Source organism: Rhinoderma darwinii, chromosome 3, assembly GCF_050947455.1.
Source record: "Rhinoderma darwinii isolate aRhiDar2 chromosome 3, aRhiDar2.hap1, whole genome shotgun sequence".
NCBI lineage: Eukaryota > Metazoa > Chordata > Amphibia > Anura > Rhinodermatidae > Rhinoderma > Rhinoderma darwinii.
Window position 1 is genome coordinate 417,213,002 of NC_134689.1, and position 14,923 is coordinate 417,227,924.

Consider the following 14,923-nt stretch of genomic DNA (forward strand, 5'->3'; position numbering starts at 1 on the left):
TCTTTATATATCACCCTGCAGGAGGAGGAGTAGACTCATAGCTCTCTTCTATATATATCACCCTGCAGGAGGAGGAGTAGACTCATAGCTCTCTTCTATATATATATCACCCTGCAGGAGGAGGAGTAGACTCATAGCTCTCTTCTATATATATCACCCTGCAGGAGGAGGAGTAGACTCATAGCTCTCTTCTATATATATCACCCTGCAGGAGGAGGAGTAGACTCATAGCTCTCTTCTATATGTATCACCCTGCAGGAGGAGGAGTAGACTCATAGCTCTCTTCTATATGTATCACCCTGCAGGAGGAGGAGTAGACTCATAGCTCTCTTCTATATATATCACCCTGCAGGAGGAGGAGTAGACTCATAGCTCTCTTCTATATATATCACCCTGCAGGAGGAGGAGTAGACTCATAGCTCTCTTCTACATATATCACCCTGCAGGAGGAGGAGTAGTCTCATAGCTCTCTTCTATATGTATCACCCTGCAAGAGGAGGAGTAGCCTCATAGCTCTCTTCTATATGTATCACCCTGCAGGAGGAAGAGTAGTCTCATAGCTCTCTACTATATGTATCACCCTGCAGGAGGAGGAGTAGACTCATAGCTCTCTTCTATATATATCACCCTGCAGGAGGAGGAGTAGACTCATAGCTCTCTTCTATATATATCACCCTGCAGGAGGAGGAGGAGTAGTCTCATAGCTCTCTTCTATATGTATCACCCTGCAGGAGGAGGAGTAGACTCATAGCTCTCTTCTATATATATCACCCTGCAGGAGGAGGAGTAGACTCATAGCTCTCTTCTATATATATCACCCTGCAGGAGGAGGAGTAGACTCATAGCTCTCTTCTATATATATCACCCTGCAGGAGGAGGAGTAGACTCATAGCTCTCTTCTACATATATCACCCTGCAGGAGGAGGAGTAGTCTCATAGCTCTCTTCTATATGTATCACCCTGAAGGAGGAGGAGTAGACTCATAGCTCTCTTCTATATATATATCACGCTGCAGGAGGAGGAGTAGACTCATAGCTCTCTTCTCTCTGTGTCACCCTGCAGGAGGAGGAGTAGACTCATAGCTCTCTTCTATATATATCACCCTGCAGGAGGAGGAGTAGACTCATAGCTCTCTTCTATATATATCACCCTGCAGGAGGAGGAGTAGACTCATAGCTCTCTTCTATATATATCACCCTGCAGGAGGAGGAGTAGTCTCATAGCTCTCTTCTAAATGTATCACCCTGCAGGAGGAGGAGTAGACTCATAGCTCTCTTCTATATATATCACCCTGCAGGAGGAGAGGTAGACTCATAGCTCTCTTCTATATGTATCACCCTGCAGGAGGAGGAGTAATCTCATAGCTCTCTTCTATATATATCACCCTGCAGGAGGAGGAGTAGACTCATAGCTCTCTTCTATATATATCACCCTGCAGGAGGAGGAGTAGTCTCATAGCTCTCTTCTATATGTATCACCCTGCAAGAGGAGGAGTAGCCTCATAGCTCTCTTCTATATATATCACCCTGCAGGAGGAGGAGTAGACTCATAGCTCTCTTCTATATATATCACCCTGCAGGAGGAGGAGTAGACTCATAGCTCTCTACTATATATATATCACCCTGCAGGAGGAGGAGTAGTCTCATAGCTCTCTTCTATATATATCACCCTGCAGGAGGAGGAGTAGACTCATAGCTCTCTTCTATATAGATCACCCTGCAGGAGGAGGAGTAGTCTCATAGCTCTCTTCTATATATATCACCCTGCAGGAGGAGGAGTAGTCTCATAGCTCTCTTCTATATATATATCACCCTGCAGGAGGAGGAGTAGTCTCATAGCTCTCTTCTATATATGTATCACCCTGCAGGAGGAGGAGTAGACACATAGCTCTCTTCTATATATATCACCCTGCGGAGGAGGAGTAGTCTCATAGCTCTCTATATATATCACCCTGCAGGAGGAGGAGTAGTCTCATAGCTCTCTTCTATATATATCACCCTGCAGGAGGAGGAGTAGACTCATAGCTCTCTTGTATATATATCACCCTGCAGGAGGAGGAGTAGACTCATAGCTCTCTTCTATATATATCACCCTGCAGGAGGAGGAGTAGACTCATAGCTCTCTTCTATATATATCACCCTGCAGGAGGAGGAGTAGTCTCATAGCTATCTTCTATATATATCACCCTGCAGGAGGAGGAGTAGTCTCATTGCTCTCTTCTATATATATATATATATCACCCTGCAGGAGGAGGAGTAGTCTCATAGCTCTCTTCTATATGTATCACCCTGCAGGAGGAGGAGTAGTCTCATAGCTGTCTTCTATATGTATCACCCTGCAGGAGGAGGAGTAGTCTCATAGCTTTCTTCTATATGTATCACCCTGCAGGTGGAGGAGCAGTCTCATAGCTCTCTTTTATATATATCACCCTGCAGGAGGAGGAGTAGACTCATAGCTCTCTTCTATATATATCACCCTGCAGGAGGAGGAGTAGACTCATAGCTCTCTTCTATATGTATTACCATGCAGGAGGAGGAGGAGTCTCATAGCTCTCTTCTATATGTATCACCCTGCAAGAGGAGGAGTAGTCTCATAGCTCTCTTCTGTATGTATCACCCTGCAGGAGGAGGAGTAGTCTCATAGCTCTCTTCTATATGTATCACGCTGCAGGAGGAGGAGTAGACTCATAGCTCTCTTCTATATGTATCACCCTGCAGGAGGAGGAGTAGACTCATAGCTCTCTTTTATCTGTATCACCCTGCAGCAGGAGGAGTAGACTCATAACTCTCTTCTATATGCATCACCCTGCAGGAGGAGGAGTAGACTCATAGCTCTCTTCTATATATATCACCCTGCAGGAGGAGGAGTAGACTCATAGCTCTCTTCTATATATATCACCCTGCAGGAGGAGGAGTAGACTCATAGCTCTCTTCTATATGTATCACCCTGCAGGAGGAGGAGTAGTCTCATAGCTCTCTTCTATATATATCACCCTGCAGGAGGAGGAGTCTCATAGCTCTCTTCTATAAGTATCACCCTGCAGGAGGAGGAGTAGTCTCATAGCTCTCTTCTATATGTATCACCCTGCAGGAGGAGGAGTAGTCTCATATATCTCTTCTATATGTATCACCCTGCAGGAGGAGTAGTAGTCTCATAGCTCACTTCTATATATATCACCCTGCAGGAGTAGGAGTAGACTCATAGCTCTCTTCTATATGTATCACCCTGCAGGAGGAGGAGTAGACTCATAGCTCTCTTCTATATATATCACCCTGCAGGAGGAGGAGTAGTCTCATAGCTCTCTTCTATATGTATCACCCTGCAGGAGGAGGAGTAGTCTCATAGCTCTCTTCTATATGTATCACCCTGCAGGAGGAGGAGTAGACTCATAGCTCTCTTCTATATATATCACCCTGCAGGAGGAGGAGTAGTCTCATAGCTCTCTTCTATATATATCACCCTGCAGGAGGAGGAGTCTCATAGCTCTCTTCTATAAGTATCACCCTGCAGGAGGAGGAGTAGACTCATAGCTCTCTTCTATATATATCACCCTGCAGGAGGAGTGAAGTCTTAGTTTTATTATGTGTCTTTATTTCCTGTTTCTTGTAGATGAGTTTTCAGTAGAACAGACGGATGTGGTTCCCGCTATAATTGGAGAAGATATCACTATACCATGTTTAGTTCATTATAAAGATCCATCTCGTATAGATGAAGTCACCTGGACTGTGGGAAGCAGTGATCTGTGTTCTGAGCATAATGTCATATTTGAGATGTGGAACGAGGGGAACAAGTCACAGAATAAAGGACAATGGTCAGTGGTGAATTTTCCTCAGGATCTCTCATTAAGAATAAAGGACGTGACATCAGAGGACAACAAGCAATATTGCTGCAAAGTCAGGATGAATCTAAGAAACTATTCCGTAGCATCACCCATACATGGCACAGAGGTTGTACTTGTGGGTAAGATGACCCGTTTTGCGCAATAATAATGTATTAATTGTGGACCATATGGTGTTTTATTCTTTATGTCAACATAATCTACAGAATAAAATGAATAACAAACACTGATATGAAATATGAATGACACAAGTACCCAACCATTGAAGCTGAGGTCAGAACTTTACATACACTGTGTAAGGATTGGATCACCTTTTTTTTAAATTGTATTTTGCAATCCAAATCTTGAACTACTGCAGTTTTCACGATAGCCACTAGAGCACACATAATAAGATGACATCTCCTGTAGCTCAGCTGTAAACTTTGCTGAATAGTCTGGAACAGCATGAGCAGAGTTATAATACTTTTTATCAATAGAAGGCGGGGGATTTAATGACAGCTCTATTTAACTGCTGGAGGTTTAGATAAGGCAGAATAATAACAAAATACACTATACACTGATAAGGCTCTGTATGCAGCTCCCCTGCCACTCTCTGGGGGAGGGGCTGTAACCCATCACTTCCTGGAGACTGTAATAATATGTGACATTTCTCTTTTAATTAATATATTACACCTGCCATAGAGAACACACAACCTAGCTGTAAAGGATCTGCCAGGCACAGCTTCTGTGTCAATGCCCATAGGTAATCAGTCTGCACCTGCTTCTATGTCTGTGAGACTGACTCCATCTTCCACCACTCAGGATGGCAGGCTTAGGAGTGGGAGAGCCTATCACAGCCTGGCCAGACGGAGCTAGCTCCCGCCCTCTGTCTATTTATACCTGCCTTTGCCGAGAGTCAGCTGGTGACCTTACGTCAGGGTAAGAGACCTGTTGAGGAGTATTGTTCTGACTTTAGGAAGTGGTGCGTAGCTTCTCGGTGGAATGACCCTGCCTTAAGGTGCCAGTTTAGGTTGGGTCTGTCGAACGCACTGAAAGACCTGCTAGTTAGCTATCCCTCTTCTGACTCCCTAGACCAGGTTATGGCTTTAGCGGTACGACTTGACCGACGTCTCAGGGAACGACAACTTGAACGTTTTTGTGTTTTCTCCTCTGACTCCCCCATGATGCCTCCCAAGGTTCCATTGCTTCGTTCTTCCACGGAAGACTCGGAGGTACCTATGCAACTCGGGGCCTCCGTGTCCCCCCAACAACGTAGAGAGTTCTGCAGGAAGAATGGTCTCTGCTTCTATTGTGGCGATGACAAGCATCAAGTGAACAACTGTCCTAGGCGTAAGAATAAGCAGCCGGAAAACTTCCGCGCCTAAGTGATCATCGGGGAGGTCACTTGGGCGCACAAGTATTTCCCGTAACTATGAAACGTAATAAAATCTTGCTTCCCTTTCAGGTCTCTTTTGGTGGTAGGTCTGCTACCGGCAGTGCCTTCGTGGATTCAGGGTCTTCTGCTAATATCATGTCTGTGGAATTTGCTATGTCTCTAGCTATGCCTTTGATTGATTTGCCTAAACCTGTCCCGGTAATGGGTATCGACTCAACTCCCCTTGCTAATGGTTATTTTACACAGCATACCCCTGTTTTTAAACTCCTTGTTGGCTCCATGCATTTGGAGCAGTGCTCTGTACTGTTGATGCAGGGATTATCGTCCGATTTGGTTTTAGGCCTTCCCTGGTTGCAGTTGCATAATCCCACGTTTGACTGGCATACTGGGGATCTTACCAAATGGGGTAATGAATGCTTGACATCATGTTTTTCTTTTAATTCTATTTCTCCCCCTGAGGAGGTGAACACGCTACCTGAGTTTGTTCAGGACTTTGCTGATGTTTTCTCTAAGGAGCCCTCCGAAGTGTTACCTCCTCATAGAGAATACGATTGTGCTATCGATTTGGTACCAGGAGCTAAGCTCCCTAAGGGTAGGATATTTAATCTCTCTTGTCCCGAACGTGAAGCCATGAGAGAGTATATCCAGGAATGCCTGGCCAAGGGTTACATTCAACCCTCTACTTCTACAGTAGGTGCTGGCTTCTTCTTCGTAGGGAAGAAGAATGGTGGTCTTAGGCCATGCATTGACTACCGTAACTTGAATAAGGTCACTGTAAGGAACCAGTATCCCCTTCCTTTGATTCCTGATCTCTTTAATCAGGTTCAGGGGGCCCAATGGTTTGATCTACGGGGGGCGTATAACCTTATCCGCATCAAAGAGGGGGATGAGTGGAAGACTGCGTTTAACACGCCCGAAGGTCATTTCGAATACCTCGTCATGCCCTTTGGGTTGTGTAATGCTCCCGCGGTCTTCCAGAATTTCATAAATGAGATTTTAAGAGATTACCTGTGGGTATTTCTTGTAGTGTACCTTGATGACATACTTGTGTTTTCCAAGGACTGGTCCTCCCACATTGAGCATGTCAGGAAGGTGCTCCAGGTCCTTCGCGAAAACAAACTGTTTGCGAAGACCGAAAAATGTGTGTTTGGGGTGCAGGAGATACCATTTTTGGGTCAAATCCTCACTCCTCATGAATTCCGCATGGACCCCGCCAAGGTCCAGGCTGTGGCGGAATGGGTCCAACCTGCCTCCCTGAAGGCGTTACAGTGCTTCCTGGGGTTCGCTAATTATTACAGGAGATTTATTGCTAACTTCTCGGTCATCGCTAAGCCTCTTACGGATCTCACTCGCAAAGGTGCTGATCTCCTCCACTGGCCTCCTGAGGCTGTCCAGGCTTTTGAGGTCCTTAAGAAGTGCTTTATCTAGGCCCCGGTGCTGGTTCAGCCCAACCAAATGGAGCCATTTATCGTGGAGGTTGAAGCGTCCGAGGTGGGAGTGGGGGCTGTTTTGTCCCAGGGTACCAGGTCCCTCACCCATCTCCGTCCCTGTGCCTACTTCTCCAGGAAGTTTTCGCCCACTGAGGGTAACTATGATATTGGCAACCGCAAACTCTTAGCCATTAAATGGGCATTTGAAAAGTGGCGCCACTTCCTGTTGGGGGCTAGGCACCAGGTAACGGTCCTTACCGACCACAAGAATCTGGTTTTCCTAGAATCTGCCCGGAGGCTAAACCCGAGAGAAACTCGATGGGCGTTATTTTTTACCATATTCAACTTTTTGGTTACCTATAGGGCTGGGTCTAAAAATATTAAGGCTGATGCACTGTCGCCTAGCTTGATGGCCAGCCCTCCTTCGGAGGAAGATCCTGCTTGTATTTTGCCTCCAGGTATAATCATTTCCTCTATTGATTCTGATTTAGTCTCTGAAATTGCGGCTGATCAAGGTTCAGCTCCCGGGAACCTTCCTGAGAACAAGCTGTTTGTTCCCCTGCAATTCCGGCTAAGGGTACTTAGGGAAAATCATGACTCCGCACTATCTGGTCATCCAGGCATCCTGGGTACCAAGCACCTCATTGCCAGAAACTATTGGTGGCCTGGGTTGCCTAAAGACGTTAACGCCTACGTCGCCGCTTGTGAGGCTTGTGCTAGGTTCAAGACTCCCAGGTCCCTACCAGCAGGCTTACTACGTTCTTTGCCCATTCCCCAGAGACCTTGGACCCATATCTCCATGGATTTTATCACCGATTTGCCTCCATCTCAAGGCAAGTCGGTCGTGTGGGTTGTAGTAGACCGCTTCAGTAAGATGTGCCACTTTGTGCCCCTCAAGAAACTACCCAATGCTAAGACGTTAGCTACCTTGTTTGTCAAACACATCCTGCGTCTCCATGGGGTCCCTGTCAATATTGTTTCTGACAGAGGGGTACAATTTGTTTCATTGTTTTGGAGAGCCTTCTTGTAAAAGTTGGAGATCGATCTGTCCTTCTCCTCTGCCTTCCATCCTGAAACTAATGGCCAAACTGAGAGGACTAATCAGTCTCTAGAACAATATTTAAGGTGTTTTATCTCTGACTGTCAATATGATTGGGTCTCATTCATTCCCCTCGCCAAATTTTCCCTTAATAACCGGGTCAGTAACTCGTCAGGGGTCTCCCCCTTTTTCTGTAATTTTGGGTTTAATCCACGGTTCTCCTCCGTTTCACCTGGTAGTTCCAACAATCCCGAGGTAGAGGTCGTTCATCGGGAACTGTGCACAGTCTGGGCCCAGGTTCAGAAGAACCTAGAGGCATCCCAGAGCATACAAATACCTCAGGCAGATAGAAGACGTTCTGCTAACCCCTTGTCTATGGTCGGGGATCTGGTGTGGCTATCGTCAAAGAACTTGCGCCTTAAAGTCCCGTCCAAGAAGTTTGCTCCCCGGTTTATTGGGCCGTACAAGGTCATTGAAGTCCTCAATCCTGTCTCCTTCCGACTGGAGTTGCCCCCATCTTTTCGAGTACACAACGTGTTTCATGCCTACCTCCTTAAACGCTGCTCCCCGTCCTTGGCTCCCTCGAGGAAACCTCCTGTCCCCGTTCTCACCCCTGAGGGGGTAGAATTCGAGGTGGCCAAGATTGTGGACAGCAAGATGGTCCAAGGCTCTCTCCAGTACCTGGTCCATTGGAGAGGATACGGGCCTGAGGAGAGGATTTGGGTACCCGCCCGGGATGTTCACGCTGGGGTATTGGTCAGAAGGTTCCACCTTCGTTTCCCCAATAAACCAGGTCCACCTAGAAAGGGTCCGGTGGCCCCTCATAAAAGGGGGGGGGTACTGTAAAGGATGTGCCAGGCACAGCTTCTGTGTCAACGCCCATAGGTAATCAGTCTGCACCTGCTTCTATGTCTGTGAGACTGACTCCATCTTCCACCACTCAGGATGGCAGGCTTAGGAGTGGGAGAGCCTATCACAGCCTGGCCAGACGGAGCTAGCTCCCGCCCTCTGTCTATTTATACCTGCCTTTCCTGTTCCTCCTTGCTTGTGATTCTTCTCGTTTGGTTTCCTGGCCCTGCTGCAGCTTCTTGAACTATTTGACCCTGCTTCATATTGACCCTGGCTTACTGACTACTCTCCTGCTCTGCGTTTGGTACCTCGTACACTCCTGGTTTGATTCGGCTTGTTCACTACTCTCCTGCTCTGCGTTTCGTACCTCGTACACTCCTGGTTTGACTCGGCTCGTTCACTACTCTTATTGCTCACGGTGTTGCCGTGGGCAACTGCCCCATTTCCCTTTGCTTCTGTGTACCCTTGTCTGTTTGTCTGTCATGCACTTATTGAGCGTAGGGACCGTCGCCCAGTTGTACCCCATCGCCTAGGGCGGGTCGTTGCAAGTAGGCAGGGACTGAGTGGCGGGTAGATTAGGGCTCACTTGTCTGTTTACCTACCCCCATCATTACACTAGCTGTATTGTCTATATAGAGAATACAGGATAGAAGTATGTGACTCTGAAATGGCTGCCTATAAAAATAAAAGTAATAGCTACAATATGTTTATTTTCTTACTTCGACAGACTGAAGTACAATTAATGAAACTACAATTACAATTATGAGACATTTCCTTTATATTTCATCTATTAGCAGAATCCAGGGATCTGACGGTCAAAGTTCTACAACCAGAGACAACCTCACCTGACATAGACGGCTCTGCTACTCTCAACTGCTCATTCACAAACCAACCAGACATTGTTCCTCTGTGGATTGACGTTTTCTGGAGAGTGGACAGCCCACGTGGTCCTTATGCCTATCACCCCTTCATAGAGTTGGTTGACTCCAACTACAGAGGAAGGACAGAGCTGAGAGGACGGGCTGATCTACATATAAAGGGGGTTAAAGATACTGATAATTCAACATATTACTGCTTTGTGATAGTCAAGAACTGTATCGGTAATAACAAAACCATCTCAACCCTTCAGTATGGAAGTGGGACCAAACTACAGGTAAAAGGTAAGTCCAATGAGACCCATCATTAAGAAATACCATTTGCGTTATCTGTCCTTTGTTATAGTTGCCAATAAATTAAGATCCACGTTTGCTATATGTCCACAGCAAAACTTAGCAGATTCACTGTGTTTTTTTTAAGTTTTCTATACACTAGCCCAAACATCTTTCCTTCGTCGTGTCTAAATGAAAAGTAGCATATCACTATGACCCATGGTCTTCGAGAAAATCCCATCTTTCGGATGTTTTAAACTTGAGGTTGCTTTTCGTTCTACCTACCTGCCCACTTAAAGGGGTTGTCTAGCTTAGAAAACCCATGTTCATATACCCTATTAGGGATGTCTGAATTAATAGAGAAGTCCTCTGTTGAGGATCTTTATCTTTTAGCCAGAGTGGATCATTGATTTAATGGGCATTGTGTAATTCTTAATTTACACTGTGGTGGCACTGCAGGGAAATTGAACACATACTGTCAGGTTTCCCAACCGTTTACAGTTGATCACTAGGGGTCCGAGCAGAGGACACTTTGTGATCCTCTTATAGTCAAGAGACCCTTCTTAAAGTGTAGCTAAACTTTTAACAAACTTCTGACATGTCATAGTAACATGTCAGAAGTCTTTATTGGCGGAGGTCTGAACATCGAGACCCCCACCAATCGCTGAAACTAAGCAGCTGAAGCGCTCGTATAAGCGCTGAGCCGCTTCTTTTCTGTTTGTCTTTTTAGGGAAAGCTGATGTATCGGAGTATGGGCTCATAGACTTTCTATTGAGCCCGTACTCCGATACATTAATTTCCAGGAAAAAGCCGAACATAAACGAAGAGGCTGAGTGCTCACAAGAGCGCTTTAACTGCTTTGTTTTAGTGATAGGTGGGGGTCTCAGTGCTCGGACCCCCACCAATCAAACTTCTGACATGTCACTATGACATGTCAGAAGTTTGTTAAACGTTTAGCTACCCTTGAAAACTAGGTATGGTTCAAAGCAGAGAACCCTTTTATGTTGTAAGCTTGCAAAACACATAAAGTGTCACATATGCTAATGATTAGAAATGGTGCCCATTCAGCAGTCGACTAACCCTCCAGTAATCCCCATGGCCTGCACAAGGGGTACACTTACTGTAGCCCCTACTAGTTTTATAGTCAAGGCTTTATTCACATGGCCATACTATGTCTCTATGCAAGAGCTGTATATTTAGGGCCTGAGAACTCATGTACACGACCATATTACACCGTAGAGGGGTTTTCCGGGACTTAGATATTGATGATCTATCCATAGAATAGGCCATCAATATAATTTATTATATTAATAAATTTATAATCTATAAATTAATATTAATAAATTTAAATTTATAATTTACTTGGCACAACCTTCAATTAGCTTACCGATGGTGTAGCCGGGAGTTGTACCCAAACCAATCTGATATTAATGGCCCATCCTAAAGATAAGCCATCAATATCAAAGTCCCGGAATACCCCTTTAACATGGTAGCCATAGAAATTCTGGGCCCATACCTTACATCTGTGCATCTCACATCATGGTATGTTCCATCACATGGCACGGCACATTAGGGAGGTATTCTCTACATAAAAGCCTTGCTTCTATGGAGGAAGACAGTGCTGTATGGAGGCACCATACCATGGTACTCGGGGTGTCTACTCTCTTGAGACAACAGTATTTCACTAAACTTGTACAACAACTTAAAGGACACTATGATTATGTAAAAAAATAACCAAACAGTAAAAAATATATAAATTAAAAACGTTGCCAATCCAAACCCTTCCATACCCATAGCCCGTACTGATCACCCGATACTATACAGGTTATATGTATAAACAACCGGCTTTTTGGGGAGATTAGCTCAGTAGGATGGTATCAATGGAGCATGGAATGAAAATCGAGGCATATAGAGGTTTATTAGGACTCATCGATATGGCAAGCCCTAATATGGAGCCATGATACAGCCGTATGCATGAAGATTAAGGGGTTAAACAAAAATAACCATGAATTTACTTGTCATCATACCCGAAAATGTATTTAGCCTGCATATCACAATGATGACAAGAAGAGATGAAAAAGGACAAAAAAAAAAGAGAGAAACGGCGCTCCTCTAAGGTGCTAACGTATAGATAGGGTATGAAATTCAATTGTATGCTGATGTCTGTGGCGAGGCTCATCTGATTAGGTTGTGCAGAGTCGTTAGCACAACTTAACTTTGTAGTTTATGAGGTCCTTGTACCCCTTCGGTCTTGTTCACACTGTGCTTGCCTCTGGAGCTAAACCGCGGCGAGTGGATCCATCTCAGGAAACCTCTTCCTCGTGGTCATTTTGAATGGAGAAATTCGGAAACAAGATGCTCCTTGGAACGGGCGTTCTGGCGTGAGTGGTTCACTAATTCCACGTAGTCGTGGGTTTGAATCAAAGATTTTATTTCAAATACAGATTAAAAATAATAAAAGACTGTACTGTAACGCGTTTCAACCTCGCACCGAGGTCTTCGTCAGGCAGGTAAAATTTATTACAAAACATCATCTTAAGTAAAAAATAAAATCTTTGATTCAAACCCACGACTATGTGGAATTGGTGAACCACTCACGCCAGAGCGCCCGTTCCAAGGAGCATCTTTTTTCCGAATTTCTCCATTTAAGAAGAGATAAAGGTAATTTAGAATATTTGCCTTTTCCACAAATCTTTGACCAGAGATTTTCCTATTTCAGTACCGTAGTTCTCCCATAAAAGAAAATAAAGGCTAAAACACAGACCCCTGCTAAATATAGAAATGTCAATGGGCGGCAGACACATTTTTGCACATTTGCTCTTCTATAGTCTTACATGGATGATGGCTGCCTTATAGTAAAGTAAAGTAAACTTTATACTTGCTCTTGCCAATCTTATAGCCTCAAGAAGAGAAGTAGAAGAGGCATTACTCAAAGGTCTTAGGCGCGAATGTGAAATATATGCTCAGCACCCCCTACCAATCCCCATGTAACACTTATTGTACAGTTTATGGAAGCGGGACGGCAGAGGAACCATTGGGACATTTTATGCCCTGGAGCAAGAGTACCATTGCAACTTCTGCACCCCCAATAAGATGTATCTCTGGAGAAAGCTAAGTTAATAGGGAATTGTATGACAAAAAACTTGCTGACTGTTTTTAGTGACAAAAGAGCAGAATAGTGAGTGCAGCTCTGGAGTAAAATACAGCTTGTAATGCAGGATCAGTACAGAATAAGTAATATATGTACACAGTGACTCTACCAGCAGAATAGTGAGTGCAGCTCTGGAGTATAATACAGTATATAACTCAGGATCAGTACAGGATAAGTAATGTAATGTATGTACACAGTGACTCCAACAAGCAGAATAGTGAGTGCAGCTCTGGAGTATAATACATGATATAACTCAGGATCAGTACAGGATAAGTAATGTAATGTATGTACAGGGACTCCAACAGCAGAATACTGAGTGCAGCTCTGGAGTATAATACAGGATGTAACTCAAGATCAGTACAGGATAAGTAATGTAAAGTATGTACACTGTAACTCCACCAGCAGAATAGTGAGTTCAGCTCTGGAGTATAATATAGGATGCAACTCAGGATCAATACAGGGTAAGTAATGTAATGTATGCACAGGGACTCCACGAGCAGAATAGTGAGTGCAGCTCTGGAGTATAATATAGGATGCAACTCAGGATCAATACAGGGTAAGTAATGTAATGTATGCACAGGGACTCCACGAGCAGAATAGTCAGTGCAGCTCTGGAGTGGGTGGAGTAGGACGTGTGGAGAGAGCTGCTGAGACTACCGTGCAGGCCTTGGATCCAGGGACTTTCCTTATTCTATCTGCCCAGGCCTCATACCATCTGCCTGGGCTTGGAAAGTACCCTGAGGGGGGTTCCATCCTAGGATGGAGCCTCAGACCTCTACCTCCCGGAGCATGCCAGCGGGGGGTAGAGGGTCATCCCAGCTGGCTGGGAATATGCAAACAGTCGCGGGGGTGAGGAGATCATCTCGGGGCAAGGCTGTCCTTGCTCCCCCTGACGCTGGAACCCTGGATAAGGGTATGGAGACGCGGTCCGGCAGGGTGATCGAGGTGTTGTCATCTGGAGAAGGACCAGCGCCGTCCGGACATTTGGATGACGGTCGTGTGGAGGATTGGGGACAGCTGAGGACCGGAGAGACGGTGGAGAACTTCAGCTCCCATCTGGCTATGCGGTTGGAGGAGTATCGGGACCTCAGGAAGTCGCTGCAACGGCTCCGTGCGGACTTGGCGGTCGCCAGAGGAAGAGCTGCAAAAGCCTCAGGAGGTAAGAGGTCCCGATACCTTTTAAATGTGAAATCCTTGTTGGAGGAAATAAAAGAAGTAGAAGAGAGACGTGAGGAGATTTTGGCAGGCGGAGGGGTGTTTGGTGAAAAATTAAAAAATGAAGAGAGGTTTGCCGAGATGGCAGAACCTATAAAAATAGAATGTGTGGAGGAAGACAGCAGAGCCCCAGACACAACAAAGGAAATTGTGGGGGAGAAAATGGAGCATGAGAATGCAAAGTCCAGAGAAGGCTCAGATTCTGATGCACCCAGGAGCAGTGAGGAGGAGGAGGGTGGACTCACAGCTGGGAGAAATCAGGAGAGTTTTGATACTGACAGTGAGCGGCCTCCAGGATTACTTACACAGATCCGTAACGTGGAGTCGCCGGTATCCTTCCAGGGATTTTGTTTCGGTGCAGAGTTACCCGCAGAGGAGGAAAAGCAAAAGAAAAAAAAATTTAAGAAGAAAAAAAAGACAAAGGAAAAAAAATCTGCTGAAGGTTCATTTAAACTGGTGTATACAGCAAGATCCTTCCTGTGCTCTGAGCCAGATGCAAGTCAGGATCAGGGCGCAGGTCCCGCAAGACCCCCAGCTCAAGCCTCTGCAGTGGGGCTGGAGCGGGAATGCGGGGAGAGTGTTACGGGTCCGGCATTAGAACACGTGGTGGTCAAAATGGCGCCGGACGCCAACCCCTGCAAAGGGGGCGGTACTGGTGGCCTGGTGACGCCAGGGGGTGTGTCCCCGTGTCCGGTTAATGGCGAGCCCGGGAAACTGGTCTCTGATGCGAGTCAGCGGTCTGGAGAACGGGTAAACCAGAAACCGGATGTGGTGTCTGAAAGCCGGAAGTCTGTCGGTGTCGCAGTAAAGCCGTCAGACGTTCCGGACAAGGGCGGTCACAGAGGGGGCTCCGGCTCTGTTGGCCACTCCTCTGTGGG

General features: G+C 45.7%; 1 protein-coding gene across 3 annotated transcripts in view; it reads left to right on the forward strand.

The window, feature by feature from the left end:
- LOC142748429 (protein turtle-like) overlaps positions 1–14,923 on the forward strand; it is an 84,565-nt gene that overhangs the window by 41,347 nt on the left and 28,295 nt on the right. For all 3 annotated transcript variants that reach the window (XM_075855525.1, XM_075855527.1, XM_075855526.1), the window contains exons 3-4: positions 3,610–3,960; positions 9,326–9,691. In XM_075855525.1, coding sequence (XP_075711640.1) covers positions 3,610–3,960; positions 9,326–9,691 — 717 coding nt within the window. The remainder of the gene's footprint in view (positions 1–3,609; positions 3,961–9,325; positions 9,692–14,923) is intronic.